Source organism: Bubalus kerabau, chromosome 3 (assembly GCF_029407905.1).
Source record: "Bubalus kerabau isolate K-KA32 ecotype Philippines breed swamp buffalo chromosome 3, PCC_UOA_SB_1v2, whole genome shotgun sequence".
Taxonomy (NCBI): Eukaryota; Metazoa; Chordata; class Mammalia; order Artiodactyla; family Bovidae; genus Bubalus; species Bubalus kerabau.
Window position 1 is genome coordinate 42,091,495 of NC_073626.1, and position 13,270 is coordinate 42,104,764.

General features: G+C 43.9%; 2 protein-coding genes across 5 annotated transcripts in view; one reads left to right on the forward strand and one right to left on the reverse strand.

Annotated features, from left to right (window-relative positions):
* Positions 1–11,234, reverse strand: part of MAPK14 (mitogen-activated protein kinase 14) — a 75,202-nt gene extending 63,968 nt beyond the window's left edge. The window contains exon 1 of one of the 3 annotated variants that reach the window (XM_055571597.1): positions 10,672–11,217. In XM_055571597.1, the coding sequence (XP_055427572.1) occupies positions 10,672–10,787 (116 nt within the window). In that variant the 5' untranslated portion in view covers positions 10,788–11,217. Of the gene's footprint in view, positions 1–10,671 lie in introns of all 3 variants that reach the window. The other 2 variants (XM_055571596.1, XM_055571598.1) reach the window with 2 other exon arrangements.
* Positions 11,235–11,362: 128 nt separating this feature from the next.
* SLC26A8 (solute carrier family 26 member 8) overlaps positions 11,363–13,270 on the forward strand; it is an 89,375-nt gene continuing 87,467 nt past the window's right edge. For both annotated transcript variants that reach the window (XR_008711619.1, XM_055571600.1), the window contains exon 1: positions 11,363–11,680. The gene's annotated coding sequence lies outside the window, so the exon portion shown is untranslated. The remainder of the gene's footprint in view (positions 11,681–13,270) is intronic.

Here is a 13,270-nt window from a genome sequence, read left to right on the forward strand (position 1 = left end):
TTAATATCTCAGAGACTGTCCTCAAGAAATATGTAGAAAAATAATTAGGGGGAGGCATGAAACATTACTTTTCAATAGCCTCAAAATCCAAAGGGTTAGACATTCTTGACATTAGGTTTGGAACTATAAACTTGGATGTACAGTATATGAACAAGGCCATTGTTGAGACTGTATTGGACAACGAATTCAAAAGGAATACGCACAGAAAATATAGTGTAGTGTTTCCTTTTGTAGGTGGAAAATTCAACTTACCCTATCAAGTTTTCACTCAGGGCCAATCAATCCAAACATACAGGGTTTATAAACAGTTCTCAACGAAAGGTGATTTTGCCCCCAGATTACATGTGGCAATGTCGAGAAACATTTTTGGTTGTCACACCGGGGGTTCCAACTGGCATCTAGTGGGTAGGGATACAGGGATGCTGTTAAATACCCTACAACACACAAGACAGTCCCCACAACAACAACAAAATATCGACCCAAGATGTCAACCGGATGAGTAATCCTACTGCTGCTGCTGCTGCTGAGTCACTTCAGTCGTGTCCGACTCTGTGCGACCCCATAGACAGCAGCCCACCAGGCTCCCCCGTCCCTGGGATTCTCCAGGCAAGAACACTGGAGTGGGTTGCCATTTCCTTCTCCAATGCATGAAACTGAAAAGTGCAAGTGAAGTCGCTCAGTCGTGTCTGACCCTCAGTGACCCCATGGACTGCAGCCTACCAGGCTCCTCCGTCCATGGGATTTTCCAGGCAAGAGTATTGGAGTGGGGTGCCATTGCCCTCTCCTGAGTAATCCTAGTGTTACACTATATTTGGGAATGTAAACACAGCTTGACAGATGCTCATAATAGATATTGTCTATTCTCTTAACTTGCTATTTTTTCCCCTTTTGCATCAGTTCAGTTCGGTCGCTCAATCGTGTCCGACTCTTTGCGACCCCATGAACTGCAGCACGCCAGGCCTCCCTGTCCATCACCAACTCCCAGAGTCCACCAAAACCCATGTCCCTTGAGTCGGTGATGCCATCCAACCATCTCATCCTCTGTCATCCCCTTCTCCTCCTGCCCTCAATCTTTCCCAGCATCAGGGGTTTTTTCCAAATGAGTCAGCTCTTCACATCAAGTGGCCAAAGTATTGGAGTTTCAGCTTCAACATCAGTCCTTCCAATGAACACCCAGGACTGATTTCCTTTAGGATGGACTGGTTGGATCTCCTTGCAGTCCAAGGGACTCTCAAGAGTCTTCTCCAGCACCACAGTTCATATGCATCAATTCTTCAGCGCTCAGCTTTTTTTATAGTCCAACTCTCACATCCATACATGACCATTGGAAAAACCACAGCCTTGACTAGACGTACCTTTGTTGACAAAGTAATGTTTCTGCTTTTGAATATGCTATCTAGGTTGGTCATAACTTTCCTTCCAAGGAGTAAGCATCTTTTAATTTCATGGCTGCAATCACCATCTGCAGTGATTTTGGAGCCCAGAAAAATAAAGTCAGCCACCGTTTCCACTGTTTCCTCATCTATTCGCCATGAAATGATGGCATCAATATCATTTAACTTATTGAGATTGCTAATTTCAAAGTAGATGATTCAAAGCATAAGGCATTTAGGACACTAACCTAGGAATCAGAAACTGAAGCAAGTCAAACTTGTAATGTCAGGTGAGGAAATTATTAAACTTCTAGCAATATAAGATACCAACACCAATATTTCACTTCAATTTAATACTAAGATCACTGAGAAGTCATATTTTACTATAACAAATGAGAAAGATAACTAAGATTTTCACCAGCATGTGGTAGCCCGGAGAAGAAAACATAAACAGAAACTTATTATTCAAAAGTCTAAGTTCAAGAAGAAGGAGAAGGCAATGGCACCCCACTCCAGTACTCTTGCCTGGAAAATCCCATGGACAGAGGAGCCTGGTAGGCTGCAGTCCATGGGGTCGCTAAGAGTCGGACACGACTGAGCGACTTCACTTTCACTTTCACGCATTGGAGAAGGAGATGGCAACCCACTCCAGTGTTCTTGCCTGGAGAATTCCCAGGGACGGGGGAGCCTGGTGGGCTGCCGTCTATGGGGTCGCACAGAGTCGGACACAACTGAAGCGACTTAGCAGCACCAAGTTCAAGAAGGTTCAAGCTACCTAACAATCCTATATGAGGGATTTGACAGAAGAGGGGAAAAAGAAATTGCTACTAGGGATATTAAGGATAAAGCAATTATTTATGAGAATAAAGTTATATTTACCACAAGGATAAGGAAATATAAGAATGAAGAGTTCAGAAAATACTGCATAAACCAGACACTTCAACTTAAGTGTCACTGGACAGACTTGGGGCATCGCATCTGGTCCCATCACTTCATGGCAAATAGAAAGAGAAAAAGTGGAAGCAGTGACAGATTTTATTTTCTTGGGCTCCAAAATCAGCATGGACAGTGACTGCAGCCGTGAAATTAAAAGACGCTTGCTCTCTGGTACAAAAGCTAAGATAAACCTAGATAGCGTATTAAAAAGCAGAGAGATCACTTTGTCAGCAAAGGTCCATAAAGTCAAAGTTATCGTTTTCCCAGGAGTCATGTACAGATGAGAGAGCTGGACCATAAAGAAGGCTGAGCGCTGAAGAATTGATGCTTTCGAACGGTAGTGCTGGAGAAGACTCTTGAGAGTCCCTTGGACTGCAAGGAGATCCAACCAGTCCATCCTAAAGAAATCAACCCTGAATATTCATTGGAAGGACTGATGCTGAAGCTGAGGCTCCCATACTTTGGCCACCTGATGTGAAGAGCCAACGCACTGGAAAAGATCCTGATGCTGGGAAAGACTGAAGGTAAAAGGAGAAGGGGGTGACATAGGATGAGATGGTTAGACGGCATCATCAACTTAATGGACATGATTTTGAGCAAACTCTGGGCAACAGCAGAGGACAGGGGAGCCTGGTGTGCTGCAGTCCATGGGGTCGCAAAGAGTTGGACACGACTTAGCGACTGAACAACAGCAAACAATTTGCGGGTGAGAAGGTCAGAGACACTACCCCACATGGAATTACAGAGCTGCATTAAGTATCTAGACCCTGGAGAAGGAAATGGCAACCTACTCCAGTATTCTTGCCAGGAAAATCCCAAGGACAGAGAAGCCTGGTGGGCTGCAGTCTATGGCGTCACAAAGAGTTGGACACGCCTGAATGACTGGGCATGCACGCACCTGAGTGTCTAGAGGACTCTTACCCTCATTGTCCCTTTCTTCCCCTAAGACACAGCCTCCCTGAGCCCTCGGCAGATCAAAAGAAGAAGTTCTGACCTCTTGTGGGCACATGCTGATGTCATCACTTTCTAGTTCTGAATCAGATGGAAAGGTCTCTCTGACAGAGATTTCAAACACATACCCTTGCAACAAAGTTGCCCTTGATGTACAAAAGTTATCAGTATGTCACTAGATTCAAGACAGACACTGAAAAATCCAAAAGAAGATTTCAAGATAAGCATTAGAAATAGAAAAGTAGATTTGAGATGGCAACTAAAGCTGAAAGAATGCAGAAAAGAAAAGCTACAAAGGCCTTCCAAAAATAATCTCTGAGAAAGCAACACAAATGTGCCCCTTCTAGACTGCTGTTTTCAAAAGCAAGAACCCTTTCTGCTTTTTTGTTTTTTTCAATCTTTATAAACAAAACACCTCCAACAGCGCTTTAGCACTGGCCAAACTAAATTAATGAAGTTAAGAAAGCAAAGAAGAAATTGGTGTGGGTTTTTTCATGATTTTTTTTTTGGTATAATAACGTGTGATGCCTGTACCCTGGCCCTTAAGCTTGGGAAAGCAACAGACGCATACTTGTGGGCAGACTGACAGTAAGCCACACACACTCACGAGTCTTCCTTTGTGTCCCAGGCACAGTGACAATGTCACCAAGGCCTAAGAGGAGAAGGTTTTGAGGAAAACAAGGAAATCTGTAACATCATTCAAAGCAACAGGAGCCAACATGCTCAGGGTATAAAGTTACTCAGACAGCAGGCTTAGACAAAATAAACATTTGTTCTATTACCTTTTTGTTATGTTGTCATGGGAATCTGTGTTTAGGAATACTTATTTTCTGCAACTAGATGATAGAGCAGTAAAAGGGGGATGGTTTTCATATGAGAAAGAAACTTTTATCTGTAAAGGCAGAAAAGAAAAGAAATAAATCCTACGGGTTTTTAATGGGGCCACATGTGTAGAACCTTTCAATCCATAAGATTTATTCAAGTTAACGGAGAAGTTCACTGGGGGCTCGGAGCCAAAACACTGTTAACAGGTAATAATAATCCAACAGCTACTAAAATTACTGTAATAGGGCAAAGGCAGAGGAATGTACAGCAGATACACGGCCAAGTAAAGCAGAAAATAAATGAGATCTTAAGAGCTGAAAGAAGGTAAAAATGACTTTTTTAAAATAACCCAATAGTAAGAAAAAACCTAGAAGCCCAAACAAGTTAGAAACATTCCACCTGCCAGCAGGCTAATCTTTTGTCACCAGAAGTCTAGAGCTAATCTCTCTGCTCCCTTCCTTTTGGCAACAGAAACCCGAAAAGTGAAGTAAGCTTCACATGTTATTTAAAGAGCTGGACCAGAGTACCCTGAATTTCTAGGGCCCACCAAAAGTACTGGCTCAGGGACACTGAGCCTTCTGGAAGGAGCATGGGTCACGGCTGGGCACCAATTCATCTGACTCCTCCACTCTGCCCCAAAGTACGATTAGCACCTCTGAATGGGTAAGAAACAGAAATGAAAAAGCAGGGACCCCAGTGCAGAGTGAGCTCGGAGAATAGGACCTTTGCATGTGGTGATCCCTCAGCATGGAATGTTCTCCCTTCCCACTCAAGTCCAACCAGTGTCCATCACTTCCTTCAGGTCTTTGCTCAGCTGTCACTCTATCACGGAGGCCTACCCCGTCTACCCTGCTTAAAGGCGCAACAGCTATCCCAGTACTCCCTCCCCTTTCCTTACTTTATTTTCCTCATAGTGCTTATCACCCGACATGCTATAACTCTTACTTATTTACTGTCTACCTCTGTTTGCCTTCCCCTTAGCCTATAGGCTCTTACAGGCAGAACTTCTCATGTTTTGCTCACACTCCATCTCTAGCACCTAAAAAGTGACCCCCCACCACACACACACACAACAGGTGTATAAGTATCAGTGTAACACACAAGAGTCCTATCCTCAGGGAGATGAACATGAACCCATCCTCCTCTATCTTTAACTCCACGACCATACACCCTATAAGACCCCAAATTTGAGACCTATCCATCTGTCCAAGGCCAAAACTTAGGCGTCATTCTGGACTCCTCTCTCTTCTGTACTTTTTTCTCCCCAACATTCAGCCTAGGAGCCAAGTATGTCGGAACCCAGGATCCATCGTCAAAAGTGCAGAATTTACTAACCACCACCTACTTCCCTCCCTAGAACAAATTATTTAAAGGCTAAAATGCTGGGCATTTGGTTAACTTTATAAAATCTTAACGCACACGTACTAACTTTACGGAAACACTACGCAAAGACAACTACCTCTAATACTAAAAGCTTCATTTACTTAAGCAAACTAACAAAAACTTCAGGTTTAGAAGTTCTGTTTTCATTTGTCCTGAAGAAACAAATGAATCACTTCCAAGTACCTGCAAACCATGAAAAGATTTCTAGGTTTCAGAGCCAAGGAACCCACTTCACAACAAGGTGTGTTTTTTTTGTTTGTTTTTTGTTTTGAGCTCTACAGTAATTATACCTCTTGGATAGGAAAAAATCAATACCAAATTTCACAGCAAAGAGCAAAAATCCAAGGTATCTTCAAAGGCCTAGAGAAGCAGTTATTTCTATTTATATCCTATACTTACATAACAGAAACATGTACAGATAGTCTCAACTTTCCAAAATGTGCACAGAAGAATTTCAAACCAAAGGGATTCATAAATTCAGGAATTAATTATTTGCACTGATAATTCTTCGGGAACTGGTCCATCAATTCTGAGGAAGAGATGTGACTTTAATAAGTCATTACCTCAGGTTAGCCAGGCTTACACTGGTGGGATTGGTTAGTCATAGCTCTACTATTTCAAATGACCCAGCAACGCCTTTCTTCTCAAAAGGAGGGTGGGGAGAGGCAAACAGCACCAGAGAAGGTGCCACTAATCTTAGCAGCCTAAAGCACGGGAAAGGAGAATTCTGAAGTACTGAAATCACAGAACCAAATCCAAAGTAGTATACGATTCCTTTAATGAGTCCAGCTCCTCATCCATAAAACTAGGTTAATACTAGCCTTCCAGAGCCAGTGAAAACTGAATAATGCTTTGAATGCAAATACATTATAAAGTATAAAATCCCTTAAGAATGTTTGTTAATACTAAAGTGAGATATTAATAGATTTTTGAGGCTAAAGCAGAGGGAAATCAAAGGCAGAGTAGTCCTCAGTATCAAGGAATTAAACTGGCAGAACTGAAATTCGAGAGGTTCAGGATACCCTTATTTTCAAATGGGAGCCCGTGGAAAATGGGAATCTGACAAATAATGACTTTATAGCCAACTTAAACGAACTCTTTCTTAAAAGTCTTTACATATCAATAATACAAATATTTTGCCATTGTGTTTAAATATTTATTGGTTGGTACTGGTAACATGCAGCCGATCACCTTGCTTTTGGTTACAAAGACAAGCAAATAGAAAGAAAGATCAGCATGGGCTTACTATCGCCACTAGAAAAATAAAAGACTGCCCCTCTCACTCCAGTACTCTTGCCTGGAAAATTTCATGAATAGAGGAGCCTGGTAGGCTACAGTCCATGGGGTTGCAAAGAGTCGGACACAACTGAGTGACTTCACCTTCTTTCTTTCTGTAGTTCCTTTCGGAGAAGGAAATGGCAACCCACTCCAGTGTTCTTGCCTGTAGAATGCCATGGATGGAGGGGCCTGATGGGCTACAGTTTATGGGATTGCAAAGAGTCAGACACGACTAAGCAACTAACACACACACATACACCCCTCTCACTGATTAGGAGTCAGGAAAGTCACCTCTGCACAGTCTTTTATTTATTTGTGCCCTAGCTCATGCTTTAAAAAAAAAAAAAAGATTTAAAATGATGAGTGGCTATTAATACTAAAAAATTTAGCTTCACTTATCTTTACTACATTTATTTTCACAAAGCATTTAAGATGTTGGATTTGACCTCTTAGTAAATTCTGCCATTATTTTACCAAAGTTTTGGTATATACTTTATATACTGATGATAAATATAAACAGCACAGAATAATGCCCAGAACATAGAAAGCAATCCATAAAACGTAGTTATTATTCACATCACACTATAAACCCTACCAGGGAATGAACTGTCTTTGTCTTGTTTAACAGTTTAGCTCAAGAAACCTAGCCTGCTATCTGGTCTGTGAGTGTGCTAAGTCATTTCAGTCATGTCCGACTCTTTGCAACCCTATGGACGGTAGCCCACCAGGCTCCTCTGTCCAGGGGGAGTCTCCAGGCAAGAATACTGGAGTGGTTTACCATTTCCTCCTCCACAGGATCTTCCCCACCCAGGGATCAAACTTGTGTCTCTTGCATTGGCAGGCGGGTGGGTTCCTTACCACTAGCACCACCTGGGACGCCCCTAAAGATGTGTGCGTGTTGAGGTGCTGGTCCACAGTTGGTACTCAATAAATATTATTTAATAAGTGATTAAATATGATTTAAGAATAATTCTGATCTCTCACCTGTTTTATGGTTACCACTGTCGCACCTCCTGTAATCAAAGGCAAGAGTCTGGAAAACCCATACACCAGAGGAAGGGCATTTAAGTTCCTGTTTATATTTCCTTAAACTCACCACAAAGATCCTCCCCCACCCCTTTTGTCCCCAAACCACAAAATCAATGCTTTGCAACACCGTATTCTTGAACAATTTTGCTTCATTTCCCCTCACTGACAGTGCACAAAGTTCCTTAAAGTTGCAAGCTTTAGTTTAGTTCCCTTTACCCCTTAAAGAAGGAAAGGCATATTTGTAAAACTCTAATACTCAAATTTCTATTTTGATTCCTTGATCTTTCATTCACAATTAGTTATCACACTTGCTTTACTAGATACTTAGTACAAATGAAAACACTGAAAATTGGCTTAATGTTTTTTTTAACTTTTAAAGTTAACACATCAAAGTGTATCACACTTCAGAGCAATCAAATTAGGAAACTGACACATTATTTCAGTGATGTTGCATTCCTTGAAATACTTTCAGAGATTCTTTTTTGGAACAGACTTCAATCCAGTTCTACAAGTCACACAGGAAATTCTGTGTCATTACTTTATGGTTACAACTCCTATTTGACCTCAAACAGTATCACCAGCCTGGCTGCCTAATCTTTTTCACCTGAGTTGAGTCCAACTTCTCTAAATTATTTGGATTCAATCTAACTTCGTTATTTCCTAAAATCAAATCTGCTCTAAAAAAAAAAAAAAAAATGAAGATAGTGAAAAATAACACAGGCTCCAAAGTGGATTCTAAGTTTAAAAAACAATTTTTTTTTTTCTCCCACACCTAAAAGCTGCTGACTGAAAGAACAACTTGAAATAACTACTCTGAATGAGATAACACATGTGAATGTAAATTCTGGTATTTTCAATCCAAAATCAACTACACTTGTTTACAGTCAATTGTCACATAATATCGGTTATTTTTCTCCACCAATATGTTATAGGTTACACCTTAAATACCCTTGGCAGAACTGCCTCCACAGAAAGACACACAAGAAACTTAACAGGGGTTGTTTCTTGAGAAAAGAACTAGTACAACTGGACAAAGAGAAAGGAAAACTTTTCACTGTCTTTCTATGCCTTTTACATTTTATACAATGTGAATGCATCACCTACTTTTAAAAACCTGTTTAACAAAATTACTTCCAAGTGTCAGTTTCAATGGCTTCTATAAACCAGAGAAATAAAGCACTAAAAAATGTGTTTGTGTTTTATCAGCACTTCACTGGATCTCCAGTGCCAGGGCTGACTGATTCACATCAATTGTAGGGAAAACTTGCAAGCAGTTCACTGAACTCCCCACAGTTAAGTCGTATCACTCCACTAAAGTTTAAACAATGATGATTGGAAACAAAAATTCAGTACCACAAAAATTAATGTGTCAATTCCAGAATGAAAACTGGCCGTAAACAAGTGAGCTATTAAAGAAGCAATGATCCAAACACATCTTCGAAAATTAGCAAATCAACAGCACGCTATAAAAATGGAAAAAAGATGTCAAGCACAGGGCCATCAGCGACATCATTCAAGCAGCCTGAACTAGAAAACGCAATATGATCTGTTGCTGGACACAATTGCACAATCTCATTACCCAGAAGATTCTACCAAACAGGAAATTCATGCTGGGGCTTTAAGAAACACAGGAATTATATTCAAAGATTAACAAGTCTAAAAGCCTGGAATCTGCCGCGAAACAAAAAACTAATTTTGTAGACCTCTTTGCAAATAATGCATGCACAGGAATTACATGAAATAGTTTCAGGTCAGCCCTCAAATTACACAAAATCTAAAATACAGTGTATAAAACCTTAGAAGTTAGAAAAGTTAGCAAACTGAGGTCTGGAAATTTTACAGTAGCGTTTAATTTAAAAGACATTCATAGTGTGAATTAAAGCTGAAAAGTGTCTGTTCCTTCCTTTGCTATATACTCCATAGCTCATGAAAACCATTATGTACCCCTCAGTCTGTAAGTGCAGATTAAGTTCTCTGCAAACCTTCTAAAGGACTTTAGAAACACAGTGTTTCACAAGAATTATCACGATTAAAAAATATTTATAATACATCGCAGCATTGTTAATAACTTTTTGATCTTGAGGGCGTCCAACGGATCTGAACCTAACTTGCTCCTAAGGAGAAAATTGTTTTGTCAAACAATACTTAAATGAGCAGTGGTATGTGACTAATCAGCGAGGCCGCCAGCTTCTCAAGCTGCAGTGTGTTTGCAGGCGCTACCACCACCCCCCACTCTGCGAAAAGGAAATTACGCTTTCAACAGAATCGGAAACACACCACTCAAGCTGGCACAGGGCTCACCGAGATAAAGTCGGTATTTTAAGCTCCCTGGATAGCTGCGAATTCAAGTGCGAATTCAAAAAGAACCCTTCTCAAAATGCAATTTCGACAGAGGTTTGCAAAAAAGCCCGAACTCAACGCCCTTCGTCCTCAGTTTTGTTCAGATGACCGCAGTCGAGCTTTGCCCTTCTGCTTCTCCGGGCAGCTCCCGGGCTTGTCTGCTCCGAGAGCAGGCACATCTCGAGAGAGTCCTTCTGCTCGATGCCAGCAGGGAGAGACCTCCGAAGAGGGACCCGTGTTCCTGCCCCCGTAGCAGCAGCTCCCCCCCACCTCCAAGGGAACGCGCAGGGTGCGAGTCAGGGCCCGGCTCCAACACCATCACCCACCGCCCACCGCGGACCTGCGTCCTACACATAGCTGACCATCTACGTGGGCGTGCAGGGTGGGGGTGCAAGGGGGACAGGGAGTGCAGGTCAGGGGTCGAAGAGGGCTGGGATGCCCTCCCCCCAAGGAAAATTCCTGCCGCTGGGTGCATTGCTGAGCCGTGGGGCAGGCCCGACTCTGGGGCATACGGAGACACCCGGCCCAGCGAGGCCCCCGGCCCGGTGACACTCACCACACGGAGCCATAGGCGCCGGAGCCCACCGGAGACAGGTTCTGGTAACGCTCGGGCACCTCCCAGATGGTCTTGTTCAGCTCCTGCCGGTAGAACGTGGGCCTTTCCTGAGACATTTTCCAGCGGTGGCCGCGGGGCGAGGAGGTGGCCCTTGCGGGGCCCCGCCTGCACCCGCACCCGCTTCCCCTGACCTCGTAGCCCGCCCGGCCGGGCGGGGAACCCTGCGCTGGCCGCCCGCGCAGGTGCGGCTGCGGCGACCCTGAAGACTCCCGCGCGCGCGCGGCCCCTGTCAGCCGCAGCGGCTGGACGCGCCTCACCGACGGCGGGGGAAGCCCTGCGAAGGGCCGGGGCACGCTCCGGGGCCCTGGGCTGGCGCCCCGCCCAGCTCTCCCTGCACTCTCTCCACACCCAGCCGACTCCCGGCCGCGCGGCGGGGTCACAGCTCCAGCTGCAGCGCCCGCGGAGCTTCCAGTGGTCGCCTTTCCCAGAGCCAGCGATCAAGAGGCTCCCGCCGTGCTCTCGCGAGAACAGCTCCCGGACCTCTCCTCAAGCCGAGATTTTACCCAATATGGAACCTGCCCGCGGGAGGGGGGGTTGATGAAGGGAGAGCTCAGGAGAAGTAATTCTCGCGAGAAGAGAGCAACAGCTGGCCCCCAGAGGCAGGAACTCCCAGGGATTGATCTTTAGCGCGCGCGAAGGCGGACCCGGGAAGGAGCGGAGAAGCAGCGGACACAGGCCGTGCGCGCCCCACCGTGGTCGGCGGGGCAAGTGCTTGGCTCCCTGTTGGAAAGAGACAGTGACAAATCAATCGGGTGTCTGGGAAAAGAGCCAGAAGACCTTTGAACGGTGGGTAGTCACCAGCAGCTGAGCACCTGCTCGGCGGAAAACCCCCAATTTCCAAGAAGTACTTGGAGAAAGTACCAAGAGAAAGATTCCGGCCAGAAAGCCGTTGCAGTCCCATCTGCTCAAGGACATACTCTTCGGAATGCTGACGAAATCTGTCTCAAAGGTAAATATTAGCCCTGAATTAAGGTTGAGGTTTTTCCACCCAAACACTTCTAGTAGTTCTCAAACTTTTACGTGCAGAAGAAGCACCTTGGGCGCTTAAAAATGCACAGCGAGTTTGATTAGATGGGTCCCAAAGGGACCCCAAGACTGTGCATTTTTACAATATGCGCCAGGTTCAGGTAAGTCCTTGGTATCTCCCTTGGAGAAACACTTTTAAAACCTTTACCCTGAAGGTTTGAAACTGATTTCTACCTTGAAGAACTTCCAGCAAAGAGGGTTTTAAGAATTGTAATCATGCCTCTCAGAGTAAGAACAGTGCAGACAGTGGTTTTCTGGCAGTATCCTGTAGGGCAAGTCAATTGACCTTTCTTAGACCTTAGTTCCAGTTTATGCAAAAAAGAATTGCTGCCCTACTTTCCCACCTGAAAGCTGAACAAGATAATAAATGTGAATGGGCAAGGTATAACCCCATACCTTCACCTCACTATTAACTTATTTCTACCCTAAAACTTGTTTCAATAAGCAGAATTGGACCCTATCTTATTCTTGGTCATTTCTTTTAGAAATAACTGGGTTCAAGCCAGGACACTTCCCATCACTATCCATGACTATTCTCTTTTGTGTTATGCATCCCTTGAAGTGCTCCAATTTTGCCTGTCTTGTCCCAGCATCTAGCTCAGGGCCTCGAACATAGAAGTTACTCCATAAATATTTGTTGAGCAAATTATGAACAAGGACATGATCTCAACTTAGGAGGCAGTGCAGGATCCTCAGTTCTCAAGGAAAAATAAAATAAAACCCAAAACAAGGGTCATGGGTGATTTGCGGAAAGCTTTCTTTGGATTCAATGTGACAGCCTAGATTCTCTTGCCTTAGAAGACATGTTGCTTAAAAATGTTCCAAGCCAAACTGCAGATAGTGAGCTTTCTAAGAAGTATTGGAGGTAGAAGGAGGAAGCAAGAGCAAAAATGCAGCTGTAAAGATATAAGAGGTAAGAGTGGGGGATCAAGGTGACTGCATGGATAAAAGGGAGAAAACTTGGAAGCTGGAATTCTAAGAAATTCATGTATTTATCCAACAAATTGGAATGATGACATGAGAGTGACCAAAAAGTTAAAGATGAGCAATACACTCACTCACTCAGCAAATATATATTGAATGCCTACTAGGTACCAGGCACTTCTAATGGAAAGTTGGTTAAAAGGCAGATAGCAGCTGCCTAGGTGGAGCCTCAGAGAAGGCGATGGCACCCCACTCCAGTACTCTTGCCTGGAAAACCCCATGGACGGAGGAGCCTGGTGGGCTGCAGTCCATGGGGTCGCTGAGGGTCGGACACGACTGAGCGACTTCACTTTCACTTTTCAGTTTCATGCATTGGAGAAGGAAATGGCAACCCACTCCAGTGATCTTGCCTAGAGAATCCCAGGAACGGCGGAGCCTGATGGGCTGCCTTCTTTGGGGTCGCACAGAGTCGCACACGACTGAAGCGACTTAGCAACAGCAGCAGCAGGTGGAGCCTACAGTGAATAGTGGCGCAATCATTCAATTCTTCAACACAAATTTATTGAGCACTTACTAGATCTACCACATT